This window comes from Haliotis rufescens, unplaced genomic scaffold, assembly GCF_023055435.1.
Source record: "Haliotis rufescens isolate VD_foot unplaced genomic scaffold, xgHalRufe1.0.p SCAF_18, whole genome shotgun sequence".
Taxonomy (NCBI): domain Eukaryota; kingdom Metazoa; phylum Mollusca; class Gastropoda; order Lepetellida; family Haliotidae; genus Haliotis; species Haliotis rufescens.
In genome coordinates this window covers 1,598,006-1,614,197 of record NW_025963868.1, presented here as the reverse complement: position 1 = coordinate 1,614,197, position 16,192 = coordinate 1,598,006, and the positions used below count along the sequence as shown (strand labels likewise).

The window sequence follows — 16,192 nt, the reverse complement described above, 5'->3', positions numbered from 1 at the left end:
ATCTCAGACGTTTACCACTTCGGTGAAACCCATGGGCATGGGTAACGGTGATGACAAACCTAGACACATAATCGATGCGAACCAGGATTCGATCCCCCAATCAAAGGTTTCTGGTGTACTCAAGGGACGCAATTTTGCACAGCCAATCGCGGCGCCTAAGACGAGTGGGCTACCCGTGGTCCCCACTAAATAGAAACTGAAACACATTACATCACCGTCACCGTGCTCTAGCATGAGAAAAAGGGTTATACACATAAAACAAAAGTTGAAAGATGAACAGCTAAGATTAAATTGCAGGCAAGTCAACTTCAACATAATTAAACATCATAAATATTGAAGCTGATACACATGGATCACATTGTGTTCTAGTACTGTACTGACTTGTGTCTAGGGAGCCAGGTATGAAACCGTGAGCCAAAGAAACAAGGCATGAATGAACAATTACTTTTCTCTGATATATATTTTGGTAAACTGAGCACATTCTAATGTTGCTTCTAATGTTACTCAAGTACGTCACATGGTACTGACGCCTGAGGTTTGGAAAGCGGCAAAACATACACAAATACACGCTGAATAAATTACACTCTTTTATGGGTGACGGGCAATTGCTTAAACCACATGGCTTACACAACCGCGCCTTGTGTCGATGACAATGTGTGTGTGTGTGGTAGTGCGTGCGTGCGTGCGTGCGTGTGTGCGTGCGTGCGTGCTTGTGTGCGTGTATGTGCATGTGCGTATCGATTGAAAATAGCAGTATGTGCGTCTAAAAGTTGTATCGATGAAAGCTATCCTTATTTGCGTGTTGCAGCGATGTCAGGTAAGACAATCTTTCCTGCAAACTTAGTTTTGTCCTTGTTTTGCAGATAGCCAGTATTGACATGCGTTAATTTCCCTACAAATATTGCAATAAGGCAAGATCAGTTGATTAAACATTTATTATCAGTCTATCGACACAGATGCTATAAAGAAATTTACTGTATATTCGTTTGTTTCTCAAATTGAAGAATGCTTGATCGCAAATCGTCAGCTGCGATCCTAAGCTGCCTACCTTCAAATGCCTGGTTCAAATCCACCCCAGGATGCTATCATAGATACATCACTGTAACTGTAAACTGTCGAACATATTGAAGGTTGCCAATTACTGAGTATTCATGATGGCTAAAGCGATTCAATCCTAACTTTCTTTCTTGGAATCCATTGGACATATGAATGTGACATTCAAGTGATTTATTTCATAGGTTCTTTTATAAAAGGCTTAAAATAGGCAATATCAGTATCATAAATACAAAGAGCATGTCCTCACTACAATTGTGAATTGTCAGAAGCGTACGTCAGAAGGAAATAGAAACGAAATAAGAAAGGTTTAAAATACATTCATTTATCTCTTTGTATCAGTTGAAGTATTAATACATAAAAGGAAAGACCATGAGTGATAATTTCGACCTCAATGTCCTGTTATTTTGTTTATGTTGTGAAAGTTCACTAACTGTCATGTGTGTGAATAGTACAATCAGAACCGACACTAACATATATCATCAACAAACGCTTGAAACAATTATTAATTTACGCGGTTTTTTTAATGTCAGCTTATAATGTTAGTTTTTCCACTGAAGTGACTATTCAAAGTCTACAAATAAAATATGACATATATATTCATATATGACATACCCATGTACCATCCAAAATGATTATGTGATACAATTTGCAATAAAGTTTAAAATGTTGCATATTCCAGATTTCCTTGTTAAGTTAATTTCGATATTTCCATTTCAGTACTTGAAAAAGAAACCTTTGAACTGGAATTATTTAATAACCCTGTTCTAAACTTTATCTGTATGTATACATATGATCCATTTTACCCATTTCCTTTTTAAAAAACAGCCAATTTCGTAGGAAACGAAAACTGGCACAATGAAAGCAAATATTAATCATCAAGAATAAAACAAGGATATCAGTGTGGAACTATTTACAGTAAGACAATGCGAAACCTATAGAAATCAATTAAATCGGATAATTGGTTAAAAATAAATCATAGAAGGCTTCCAGAGACCCTCACATAGTAAACGATGCCAAATAATAAATGAAAACAAACACAGTAATGACCACAGATGACAATTACAACAATGAAGGCATAAAAGAACTAGTTGCACCAATATGTACACATATAAACAAACATAATCAATATAAAACTGTTGAAAAGAAGAACCATGTTTGGAGGTCTGCAACTGCTACAAGCTATGTTCTATAATACTGTTAAAAGCGATAATATTTCATAAATGTTAATGTCAATGTCATGTTCCGCTTGATATATCGAAACAATGCATATGACCCGTCAGGGCCTCAAGCTTTCCTTGCATCGCACATCAGGGTAAACGTTTCCCTTTGGCTGTTCCCTCACATGTTACTGTGGTCTTCTGTAGAGGAAGCTGAAGGATTGACAGACATGTTGATGTGGAACTGTTCCCTCACATTTGGCTGCACCTGGTACAGTGGACGTGTGTAGAGGAAGCTGAAGGGTTGAGAAACGTGTAGATGTGGAACTGTTCCCTCACATTTGGCTGCACCTGGTACAGTGGACGTGTGTAGAGGAAGCTGAAGGGTTGAGAAACGTGTAGATGTGGAACTGTTCCCTCACATTTGGCTGCACCTGGTACAGTGGACGTGTGTAGAGGAAGCTGAAGGGTTGAGACACGTGTAGATGGGAAACTGTTCCCTCACATCAGGCTGCACCTGGTACAGTGGACGACTGTAGAGGAAGCTGAAGAGTTGAGACACGAGTAGATGTGTAACTGTTCCCTCACATTTGGCTGCACCTGGTGCAGTGGACGTCTGTAGTAGCAACTGAAGGGTTTAGACAGGTGTACATGGGGAACTGTTCCCTCACATTAGGCTGCACCTGGTACAGTGGACGTCTGTAGAGGAAGCTGAAGGGTTGAGACACGTGTAGATGGAAAACTGTTCCCTCACATTTGGCTGCACCTGATGCAGTGGACGTGTGTAGAGGAAGCTGAAGAGTTGAGACACATGCAAATGGGAAACTGTTTCCTCACATAAGGCTGCACCTGGTACAGTTGACGTCCATAAAGGAAGCTGAAGGGTTGAGACACGGGTAGATGGGAAACGGTTCCCTCACATAAGGCTGCACCTGGTACTGTGGTCCTCAGTAGAGGAACCTGAAGGGTTGAGACACGTGTAGATGTGGAACTGTTCCCTCAGTAGTCGCTCATAATCATGCATGGATAAGGCATCCTCGTCGTTGATGGTAGCACAAGGTGCTTCACTGATGTCACAGGATAGTCTCTCGCCCACCACAGTGAGATATTCACCAAATCTATAATGACAAGGTAAAACGTATATCACAAACTGTACCTTGCATATGAAATTGACTTGCACAGACAGTGAAGGATACATGTATGTTGTTTAAATACGGCTGGCAATACAACCTATTTTATGATGAAGGGAAAGAAATTATCCATCTCCGACTTAAAACAAACACAACTTAAAAATTGTCCAACCCTTCTGTACAAAACATACATAACATACAGTCATTTGAGTAATTACGATCACAAGATACAAATGAAAATAGAGCTATTGTTTTATATAACTATTGTATTATCATTGTCTCAGGTAACTCAAAATTATGTTGCTTCACATTAAATAGAAACAGGAGAAATATCGGTGAGAGTTTTCCAACGATATGAAGTTACCCCGAGACCTAATTATAACATACAACTCAAGGATTTCACCTGCAAAAATTCAAAATATATGTACCTTCTGCTGTGACCATCTGAAAATAAAGAAACGTTGTACGTGTCAAATTCTTTAACGAATGAAACTTCGCGCAAAACATATATTTTCACCAAAAAAAGACAACACTGATAAAACAAGACTTCAGCATTTCTAGATACTTGACAAAAGGTGAACTTAAGGTTGATTGAATTGTAAGAGATTAATTTGTTCCCTTACCTTTTACGTCCTTGCAGACAAGAATAGCAACTGCTGCCACCACAACTGCCACAGCCGTGAGCATAACAGAGTAGGCAGCTACAAGAGGGGCGATGTCGTCTACGTTCACCTCTTCTGGTGTAAGACAAAAGTTACACACATGTATAGTCAATACGATACTTCACGGGAAAATGTCTACCGTGCAGAAACATATCCCAAACATTAGGGATTAATTTCGTATGAAATGACAATGCGTATGACCAATACAACTATCCGTTTCTCGAACATTGCGTTTTACATAACCCAGGTTATGATTCACGATGGCTCACTTATATGTTTAAAGGTGTCATCAAGAGATCATATTATGGCTTTTAAAATAACACGATATGACTTTGGGATGTCTGCTGATATATGAAGACTATTTAACCTATTAACCAAGGGATTTATGTGCATTTTAGGTAATCAGGTTATCATTTCGCATAAAAGTATAATTAACATTTGTTTAAATATATTTACCTAAAATGCAGAACAGTAACATCTATAAAACTCGTTCACAAATATAAAAGAACGTTCGCATATATGTATTCTAACGGAAAAAAGTAACTGTGCTTCATATGAAGTGATGTAAATGTTACATAAATAAAAATTGAATATTGTTTGGACATTCGTCTGACCAATTTTTTATCATAACAAATTCGTTCACAAAACCCATAATTGGGAAAAGGAGACAGAGAAACACGCCTTAAAAGAGGGATGATGTAAACACTCAATTAACAACGGGGTGTGACCACCATTTGCGTTTATGCATGCGAGGCAGCGACGACGCCTTGAAGACGCCAGATGATTAAATACGGCCTGGGGATGTTGTTCCTAATGTCAAGCAAATATTGTGCTCCCTGAATCGGCTGCTCACCAGTTGGTCTCAACCAAAGAATTGTCCGAGCTGTTCATGTGGCAGTTTGGTATCGATTCCGTCGATACACCAACCGAATTGCTTGTTTTGTTGACGTGAAGTCACATGTGACATTAGTGTTGCGCTGCTGTAGACAACGTCTCAATAGAAACAATATTGTCTTTCAGTGAACATGTAAGTATCTTCCAACTTCGTTTTGCGCCATTCTTGTTCGCGGCTTACCCACGGCACGTAGACGTTAATTTTATGAGCACTTGACAGCTAAACATTTATTGTGAACTGTTTACATTAAATAACACGTGTGCTCCCAACAAATATCCCAATTGTGCGCCGTGCATGACAATTCATGTGCAATTGTGAATCACGACATTAAAGTCAATGAGATGTCTTCATGGATATGTATTGAAACATGCATTATTTAAATTCAGAATAAATTAATTTTCAGTGAACTTTATATGAAACAAATTTATTTTTTACCCATTAATGTGTTTCCCTAATTATTTAATGTCCAGTGGCATTCCATGAATACCGTTAAGCAAATGATAAATATTTTCCTCTCGTCTTTTACAGTATGCCATCCTAGATGATTTGACTTCTGGGCCCACTTGCACAAAACGATCATAGTGCTACGACTATTGTAAGCCTATGTTAAAGTATGGTAGTTATGATCATCTTAGCGCTAAGATCCCTTTGTGCAAGTGGGCCCTGGTCTTAGCCTTTAGGCTTTAGACGGGAGACAGGTTGACTTATAATAAGTCGTTAGATCAGGACCCACTTGCACAAAGCAATCTTAGCGCTAAGACTATCGTAAGCTTATCTTAAAGTATGGGAGTTTTAGCGCTAAAATCGCTTTGTGAAAGTGGGCCCTGGTCATTACACCATCAAACCGGTAGACAACCTAAAGACACCAACCTTCTATCTCCTGGTAGCTTCCATCATTGTCCTCATCCCGGGCATATGAGATCACGCTGGTGACAATAAATATTAAAAAAGATTGAAATAAGAAACAAGTTAGCCTACAGATAAGCTGTGATACATTTTCAAGTAACATTGTGTTAAACAGCTTGTAAAAAGTTTCGCCGTTATGGCCACGCAAGGCCATATGAGTGTAACTTTTTATTCATTTCACTTGAAAATCGATGGCAGATACTCACCGATTTTGAATGGATCCTCCCTCTGAAAATTATAACGTTTGGCAGGTAATTATGCATACAAAATGCAAGATGAATAACAGATGACTCCTTGTCATTGCATACCTTTAAACTAATGGAAAAAAAGGTTGACGTATGCTGTGATATGTGACTCGTTTCCTCTTACGCGATTAAGAAGTTTAGATAAAGCTGCACTGGGGTAAAAGAGCCAGTGTGGCTTATGATTTTAAAAGGTCAATCAGTGCTTAACGTTTCTCAGAAGTCACAACTTGACGACAGAAACAAATTAATGTTAGTAATAATTTATGACGTAACAGTATGTCCATTAAAAGTTATCCAAATCAAAGAATACGAACTGTTTTCAAGAAACGGTTGATTACATTATTCATTAAATGATTCGCGATTACCCTGTAAAATTTAAGAAGCGTAATCCGATATAATTGCAATGGCGTTGAATGGCTAATTATTTTTTACGACACCAACCTTCTATTTCCTGGTAGCTTCCGTCTGTTTCCTCGTCCCGAGTATATGTGACCACGCTGAGGGAAAGAAATTCAAAATGATTTAAGCAGAAGGAACTAATCAAGGCAAACTAGTCATCAGATAATCTGTGATACACTATCAGTTTAACTGTATATATACGGTTTCATTCATCTGATTATGCAAGGTCAGTGACATGATGGACAGCATGTACTCACCGGTTATGAATGTATCCCCTCTCTGAAATATAGAAATGACTTTAGATAATTATGGATACATATTTCAAGATAAATAGAAGATAGACTAATTAATTATTTCATTGCGTATTTGTGAAATGATAATATATATTTATTTTATTCCATTCTTAACATCGTGTCTGACCTACTGTATTTACGAGAGTGAAACGTTATGCATATAATCTCAGTGGTAATACTCTTCCTTAAACGCTGGTGTCAGAATCACTTTCCTCACACAGACTTGGTTTTGAATATCAAGGACAGGGAAGCATAGCCGTCTTTTCGTTTATTCAAAGTCAACGACAAGGAAGAAACCTAAATAACTGATAAGAACCAGTAATATTAATAACAATGATGATCTTTACAATCCCCCTCCCAAACCAGACACACACTACCCTCAGCAAAACCGTCATTTTCATGTTGTTCTAATGGTATGACTCTGCGGTTAACAAAAACAACAATAACAACAACAACAACAACAACAACCTTACACAGCTATTCATCCCATTAAATAGTGAACACAACAATACCGTCCTTGTTTCGCGTATATCGTATTGTTCATTTTTTTCATTTTATTGATTCTACTTTAATATTGAGACTCGAACTATTCCCGCGTGATGACACACACACTTAGTTGTACACACCACATACCGTGATTACATTAAACTCCAGGAAGAATTTTAAACCCAGAATATCTTGTACAATTTAGGTCAGGAAAAATAATTGTTTCATTGACATGAATCGATCAGCTGAAAACAGGACTCATTCGTAGTTAACGAAACTGAAGGGCGGTTTCTGATATCTTGATGAATGGTCACAAATGTGAGCAACGGCCAACAATGCCTGGTGCAAACAACCAGTTCATTCATGTATTCATTAAGAAGATAAACCTAGGGTGTTTGATATAGAGCTTTCGAACGTAGATTTGAAACTTGTAACATATATTAGAAACCGAACGCGATAACTCTTTACACTCTCTAAATATTTGTTTTAACGTGTGTCTCCTGAAATATACTGCCACATTAACTGGTCATAATGTAGAAACCGCAACACGTTATTTAGCAACGTTAATGAAGTGAGATCCATATTTGAAATTGCCAAGCGGGCGGGTTTTCCCAAAAAGTGCTTCTGAATATTTTGTTCGCGGTAATATGGGCTTCATGGCCTAAAGTGGATCCAATACTGCTGGGGACCAATCAGAATGCAGGATTCTAAAATATTATGGAAGAATACTTAATGTGACTCTCACGTTGTGCTCATTCACACTCACACGACACAGTATTACCTTCACGTGTCTGTTTTCTACGAGCAAGAAATATGACGACCACAGCGGTGACGACGATCAGGACAGAACAGACAGCAGCCACAGAGACGGTCGAAGCGACGCCAACTCCAGTAACCTCTCGTGCTGGAACATTCAAGATGCAATACTCTCATGTGTGTGTGTGTGTGTTCGGCGCTTGATCCATATTGTTAAATGAATGGGAGTGGGTGGTACAATGAGAACGGCTGATCCTCGGAATATATCATACCACAGCTATTCTGTCTCTGCACATGTTTTGCCAGGTGTGGTGTTCTTTCTTGTTGTGTTTATCGGTATCCTTATACTGAATAAGCTATGTTTCACACGAAATAAGGTTGAATATTTATGTGTCACATGGTAATTTAAATAATGCATTAATGACATACTCGTTTCAATAATAACTCTGAAATTTCGCAACAACAGCGTTTACGGCAGCTGAAATAAATATATGTTTGCATGCCACTGACACTGTTACTAAAGTCTGTCGCTAATGTTGTAGGAGTCTTACAGAACACTTCCAGGGTCAGGTTCCGTGATGTGTTCCCATGTGTGTTGTTGACGTGACAGATGTACTGTCCAGACACAGATCTGTCTACAGCTGGTATATACAGCACAGCCTCCCTCTGTCCCGTGATCTCCCTCTGTCTGGATGTGTTCCACCAGGTAACAGTGCAGGCGGGGTTACAGTCAGCTGAACATCTCACTGTGAAAGGGTCACCTTCTTCTGCTTTTAGCCTGTCACTTGCACCGTTAAACTGTATCTGGTCAGGTCCATCTGGAATGTTTGATGTACTATTGCCAGTAGTTCCACACTGTATTACTAGCTAAACGGAAAATGCTACTGAACGTGATGGCGGTTCATACTGTGATGTACGAGTACAGTTTGGTTTTGTAATATATATGTAAATAGCGAATTAAACGTGCAGTTTGTTTCTGACATGTGTGTGACTACTGGAAATACACATGTGACATGGGCCAATGTTGTACAAGAGGGAGGGGTAGTATGGGGAAGGAGGAGTGAGTGAGTGAGTGAGTTGGGTATAACGCCGCTTTTAACATTATTCCAGTAATATCACGGTGTGTCGGCTTTATGTGGTACGAAAGCCCGAAGTGATGCAGGTCTTAGACGTTTGCCACTTCGGTGAAACCCACGACGATGGGAGCGACACCAGCTTTAGTAACCTCACCTGCTGGAACAATTAATGAATAACAAAAGCATTGTTTAGGATTCTAATGTTTCCGATATATAACACATGGAATAGGGAGCCACTTTAATTTGTAAATGTGGTGAACTTCAGCAAAATTGTCGCAAATCTTACGAGTTATCGGAACAGTTTCGTTTGTCGAATTAGGTAGTAAATAAACAATCGATTTCTGTCTTTAATACAGATCTTTGTTACATTGATTTTGAATGAACAAAAACGCTTTGCCATTTGAAAGAATCTCAAGAATCACATTGACGTGATGTCACATCATCAGAATAAAGTCAATATTACCTGTTTAAATGATTTATCATCTCTTTGGATTAGAGAAAGTTGAAATGAATGAAAATGAAATTGGTTATTACAGGAGTTATCCAAATAAATGTTATAGATTCTGACAATCACCAGCAATGTTGTATAAGTCTTACAGAAAACGTCCAGCGTCAGGCTCCGTGATGTATTCCCATGTATGTTGCTGACGTGACACGTGTACTGTCCAGACACAGATCTGTCTACAGCTGGTATATACAACACAGCCTCCCTCGGTCCCGTGATCACCCTCTGTCTGGATGTGTTCCACCAGGTAACAGTGCAGGCGGGGTTACAGTCAGCTGAACATCTCACTGTGAAAGGGTCACCTTCTTCTGCTTTTAGCCTGTCACTTGCACCGTTAAACTGTATCTGGTCAGGTCCATCTGGAATGTTTGATGTACTATTGCCAGTAGTTCCACACTGTATTACTAGCTAAACGGAAAATGCTACTGAACGTGATGGCGGTTCATACTGTGATGTACGAGTACAGTTTGGTTTTGTAATATATATGTAAATAGCGAATTAAACGTGCAGTTTGTTTCTGACATGTGTGTGACTACTGGAAATACACATGTGACATGGGCCAATGTTGTACAAGAGGGAGGGGTAGTATGGGGAAGGAGGAGTGAGTGAGTGAGTGAGTTGGGTATAACGCCGCTTTTAACATTATTCCAGTAATATCACGGTGTGTCGGCTTTATGTGGTACGAAAGCCCGAAGTGATGCAGGTCTTAGACGTTTGCCACTTCGGTGAAACCCACGACGATGGGAGCGACACCAGCTTTAGTAACCTCACCTGCTGGAACAATTAATGAATAACAAAAGCATTGTTTAGGATTCTAATGTTTCCGATATATAACACATGGAATAGGGAGCCACTTTAATTTGTAAATGTGGTGAACTTCAGCAAAATTGTCGCAAATCTTACGAGTTATCGGAACAGTTTCGTTTGTCGAATTAGGTAGTAAATAAACAATCGATTTCTGTCTTTAATACAGATCTTTGTTACATTGATTTTGAATGAACAAAAACGCTTTGCCATTTGAAAGAATCTCAAGAATCACATTGACGTGATGTCACATCATCAGAATATAGTCAATATTACCTGTTTAAATGATTTATCATCTCTTTGGATTAGAGAAAGTTGAAATGAATGAAAATGAAATTGGTTATTACAGGAGTTATCCAAATAAATGTTATAGATTCTGACAATCACCAGCAATGTTGTATAAGTCTTACAGAAAACGTCCAGCGTCAGGCTCCGTGATGTATTCCCATGTATGTTGCTGACGTGACACGTGTACTGTCCAGACACAGATCTGTCTACAGCTGGTATATACAACACAGCCTCCCTCGGTCCCGTGATCACCCTCTGTCTGGATGTGCCCCACAAGGTCACAGTGCAGGCGGGGTAACAGTCAGCAGAACATGTCACTGTGAGAGGGTCACCTTCTACTGCAGACACGTTGTCTCTGTTACCACTAAACTGTACCGTGTCTGGTCCATCTGAATAACAGAAATAATGTTATCATTTTCCTGTCATAACTGATGGCCACACAGCCATAGCTGTCCAGCTGTTGTCGTCATCAAGGTGATGCCAGGTTAGAATGACCGTCCCCAGCAACCTATGCTATTCGTGAGAGGCGACTTTAAAGATCGGGTGGCCGTGGTGGTCAGGCCCAGTGACTTGGTAGATAACCATCATTCGAGGACGTGGGTCGTAGTTCACAATTTCAATCACTGGTTTGTCTGGTCAAGACTGGCCGCCGTCATAAAGCTTGGATATCGCTGGTCTTTCAAGTGTAAAAGTCAGTATCGCTAGTGTTGGGGGTCACAAGGTCATGTACCATAAGTAGTCCGCCACAAGAATGAACCCAACTTTAGAGCGTTGTCGTCCCCAACCCTTGCCAGGATGGCCGAAGCAAATAACGGTTTTTACTTTGATCAGCCATAGGGTAAATAACATACAAGTCAACGAACTTGTCAGCAAAAACGCTGGCCCGCTGCATCCAAAAGCAATGTACGGTGACAACATGTCTTGACCATCCTACCGACAGCCTCTTCTAAAGTTCCTCGAACCATTTTATTTATCAAGCTTCAAGTTTCCATGGCAACCTTTCGCGAAATACCTAATTTTTGTTAGTGTTGCTCCTACTTTGATTTTGGTTGCCCATGAAAGTATTTTACTTGACACCATCTATTATAATTATAATGGTTGAACCAAGTTCAAAATTAATAATATCACAGTACATTGAACACATATGTTAGGCCCCATTACTGACTATACACCTAGGCCAAATTGCAATACATTTTGAAAGAAGAGGGACGATTAATAATCTTAAATGTGTTTCTAAATATGGTTGACGTCGTGGCCATGTGTTACATCGGATCGGAGTCCCAGGGCACTGTAGAAATATAAAAACTAAGATCATTGTAGCCTTGTAGATCAGAAGTAATGTTGAATATGCAAATGATACTGATGGACGGGCGGACAACTAATCACGCAATATGCCCACTGGACTTTCCGTCAGGTGGGCTAAAATCATCCATGAATTGCATCATGACTGCCATCTAAAGTAGAGAGTGTGAATACAATGCCATGTACGTACTCACGTACTCACTCACTGTACCATTGAAAGTAGAACAAGAAAGGGATTTCACAGTGTACATATTGTTTACCTAAAAGTCTACCTGTACACGGTATCATGTAGTTCCGTATATCCAGACATTTTACACAATGAAAAACAATATTAAACAATAGCATAAACGATATGCACCTTCTGTACACGATACTTTTAATATCAATTCCACACAAACTAACTAAGACTCACACAGAACATTCAGAGTGTATCCCTGACTCCAGTCTGACAGGACGCCCTCTTCTTCAGACTGACACGTGTAGACCCCCGCGTCCCCCTTGGTGACGTTGTCTATAGTCAGGACTGCCCCCTCCACGTGTACCTCGCTCTCCACCCTCCTGTTGTTTCTCCTCCAGGTGTAGGACGTGTTCAGGGTATACGGGTACAGAGACCGGTCTAGAGGAAGACTCCGGGAGGTGGAGGAGCAGGTCAGCATCACCGGACTACCTGATACGGGGTCGGCAGATGTCGTGCTGATGTTCGGTTGTGATGGTTTCTCTGAGAACAGTGTGAAAGAGAACTATCTAATAATTGTCTGCTCGCTGTATGACATAAAAGAGAACCTTAAGGTAAAGAATGTGTACACACACTTCGTCGGGACTCAAACCCACTTTTCACAACGTTAGCTGGACTGGAATATTTATTCGAATCAGTCAATGTGTCTGTAACAATCCCCCCTGGAAGATCCGGGTTTGAATTCATTCGTCTTGCATGAGGTGACTTGGTTGATGCATGTCATCGTACCCGTCTTACGTAGATCGATGCTCATGTCAGTCACTGGATTGTCTGGTCCAGACACGATTATTTACAGACCGCCGTCTTATAACAGGAATTTTGCTGAGTGCGGCGTTAAACAACAAACATCTTAAGATCATATGTGATTTTCTATCCATTTCTGCGAGAGTCAATAACTGTTTAGGGAATAAATACTGAATTTACAAATTAATGTCCAAGTACTTTTTACCGCCTCTGTGGACTAGTGGATAGAGCGTCTGTCCGGAGGACGGAAGGTCGGTGGTTCGATCCCCGGACGCGTCAGACCAAAAGACGTTAAAAGATGTTACCCTGCCTGGCGTGTGTGCACGTCGCTATGTAAATGCAATATTTTTTAACGCGACTTTAAACTCTATTTTACCTCACTTTACCTCAGTCATATGCATGTTTATTATTTTACTCAACAAATGCCAATATCCAAATCACTCTCTATGATAGATGTGGTTGTTGACAACAGATAGCAGTCACAGTTAGCCCATCCTCACTTATCACTTGTATTATGTCGCCATTCTTTTACCTTGATTATCGATGATATAGTTTGCCACACACACGTGTTCGAAGTATAAATGCCATTTCTGGTGCACTCCTCGCTGTCCTACCATGTCCCCACAGATCAATCTTAAACTCATAGGGCGGTCGGGTAGCCTAGTGGTTAAAGCGTTCGCTCGTCACGCCGAAGACCCGGGTTCGATTCCCAACATTGGTACAATGTGTGAAGCCCATTTCTGGTGTCCCCCGCCGTGATTGCTTGAATATTGCTAAAAGCGGCGTAAAACCAAACTCACTCACTCACTAAACTCATAATGGAAAACTCATCTTTAGTTGTGGATAAATTTACCCTTGCATCATTTACAAGTCAGGTACAATATTCCTTTCATTGTATTTCAAAAACGAGCGTTCAATATGGAATTGTCTATTTGGGCGATAAACTGATCATACTCAGATCATCTGGTTACTTACGCAGTACAATGAGAAGCTGAGTCCACGTGTTATCAGACCTGTCACTGTTGTAGGTAACACACTGGTACACTCCGGCGTCCTGCACGTCGACACTGTGGAATATGAGACTGACCAGCGTCCTTCCTTGCAGGGATGTTTTGACAGTCAGCTGAATCCTTGTCCCGTTCCCTGTATGTGTGTTGATAGATGTAAACACATGTGCATTGTCCTCCACGTCGAACAGGACCATGGATTCATCAGGCCTGAGCTTCCCATTAGGTCTGACAGACACAATCTCAAACTCCGGGACAGCTAGAAGTACATTCCAGGACATGTGGACTCTTTCCCCGACACGGGCAACAGTGTTGTTCTTGGAGGCTGAAACAACACATTAGAAACATCACTATGCAGTTGGTGAAGTCTAATGTACCTTCAGAACTGTAGGACAATACCCACTGTTTCAGATCCACCTTATGTTCACGTGTTTTCATTATTATTTCCCATTGTATAATTATGTAAAAGTATGTGAAAGGCTGAAACAAAACATTTGGAGTAATAATGCAGGATCTAGTTGATAAAGCAAATGTTGTCTTCATCAGTTTATTACAGTTTTACAATGACAAATGCAATGTAGCATGAAGTCTACCTGATGCCCGAAAGACATTTAAATGGAATACTTAGTGCCGGGCAGCCAAAGCAGTAAAATGTTCGCACACCCCGACGATAATGGTTCTTTCACAGGCCATCTCTTGTTTTATGTAGTCCGTCATTGTGTTGCTAAATTGACGCAAATATCCAAGTCACCAGCTACTCCCTAACATGTGTCTAGTGCTATTTGTATCATTTGTGACCCACCAGGCGGCAAGGGTCCTTATGAGTGATAGGATACACTTGTGCTATGACGACATAAAGACGTTTGACATCAACGTTTTTCAGGGTGTGAGTGAGTGTGGTTTTACGCCGCTTTTAGCAATATTTCAGCAATATCACACCAGAAATGCACTTCACACACTGTACCCATATCGGGAATCGAACCCGTGTCTTCGGCGTGACGAGCGAACGCTTTAACCACTAGGCTACCCGATTACCCGTATTTCAGGGGAGATAGCAACGTGTGCGGACTGTATGAACATATCTTATTCTTCTCACGTTAGTTCGTAATATGTGATAAAAACATTATTTCAAAACCATTCATCATATATGTCTACTTTCAGTTGATCAGACATTATGTCTAAAAACTGAATGATTACATAAACGGTTATACGTCGGAAAATGTGGCCAATGTTTGATATCATGTATCTGGATTTTTGTGCTCCGAAGACACTGAAGTTTTGAATTATAATGACAAGTCAAAATGTAATTTTATACCCACAGGGTCCCATTTTGCATGGTTGGTCACATTTATTGCTAATGCTTGTGTGCATGAGGATCCGGTTCAGAATAGGTCTTCAGCAACCCGTGCTTGTTGAAGAGGCGACTAACGGGAGCGGGTGATCAGGCTTGGTTGATGCATGTCATCGTATACCAATAGATTTGATGCTCATGATGGCAATCACTGGATTGTCTTGTCCAGACTCGATTTGTTACAGACCGCCGTCATGTGGCTGGAATATTATTGCTGAGTGCGAAAGAAACAAACAACTGTGAACTGTTGTGACCTTTTCGCTTTGAATTTTACATCCCGAATCTAATTCTATCGGAAGAGGCGACTAAAATGGATGACATCGTTGATTTCGTGTCATAGTGTCCCGGTTGCGTTGCTCATAGTATCAGTCACTGGTTTGCATGGCCCATTAAGCTGAGTGTTGCGTAAATCAAGTAACAAAAAATGGCCATTCTCTACAAACCAATACATGAAAAATCAGGAATAATTATTGGTTTTGAAATGTTACTTTGCTCATTAGACGAAGCTCTCATTCTTGATTCAAGGGCACAACGGAATGATCAGATGGTATCTGGAAAGGTAAACACTTACCAGCAAACTCCAAAAAAATTCCATACAGAATCACAGCTTTTAGACAACGAATATACAAAAACATTTTGATCACAGTTTACATGATCTAGTTTGATGGCTGACAGAAAAACTAAAATACTACATAAGGTTTTCCAAACTATTTGTGAGTCAGGAGTGTCATGAAATATTTCCGTGTAACAATGAATGGGTCAGCGCTCGAGGTGCTAACATTACTTTATGACGGAAATTGAAACAAGTGAATAGATTCATCTGCAAAAGCAATGCATCTGCCATGCATAGCGACACCAAATCTAAATACCTTCAATATGTGATACTGGCATCTCT

The 16,192-nt window shown here is 40.1% G+C and overlaps 1 protein-coding gene across 1 annotated transcript; it reads right to left on the bottom strand.

The window, feature by feature from the left end:
• Positions 1-920: 920 nt before the first annotated feature.
• On the bottom strand, positions 921-16,118 carry LOC125381574 (neural cell adhesion molecule 2-like). Its single transcript, XM_048398630.1, has 14 exons — positions 15,869-16,118; positions 13,915-14,271; positions 12,373-12,678; positions 10,781-11,047; positions 9,659-9,925; positions 8,537-8,803; positions 8,011-8,133; positions 6,708-6,729; positions 6,493-6,548; positions 6,013-6,034; positions 5,771-5,826; positions 3,967-4,080; positions 3,772-3,787; positions 921-3,331 (listed from the first exon to the last, which is right to left on the bottom strand). Exons 1-14 carry the CDS (start codon positions 15,930-15,932, stop codon positions 3,130-3,132), a joined length of 2,139 nt encoding a protein of 712 aa, XP_048254587.1. The 5' UTR covers positions 15,933-16,118; the 3' UTR covers positions 921-3,129.
• Between the last annotated feature and the right edge of the window lie 74 nt (positions 16,119-16,192).

Bases quoted from the DNA above. Each gene is read 5' to 3' on its own strand.
- LOC125381574 (XM_048398630.1), bottom strand. From the start codon at position 15,932: ATGTTTTTGTATATTCGTTGTCTAAAAGCTGTGATTCTGTATGGAATT. The intron at 11,048-12,372 runs GTGAGTCTTAGT...TCTGTTATTCAG, and splicing joins ATACACTCTGAATGTTCTGT to ATGGACCAGACACGGTACAG. The intron at 6,730-8,010 runs GTAATACTGTGT...TCTATATTTCAG, and splicing joins TAGAAAACAGACACGTGAAG to AGAGGGGATACATTCATAAC.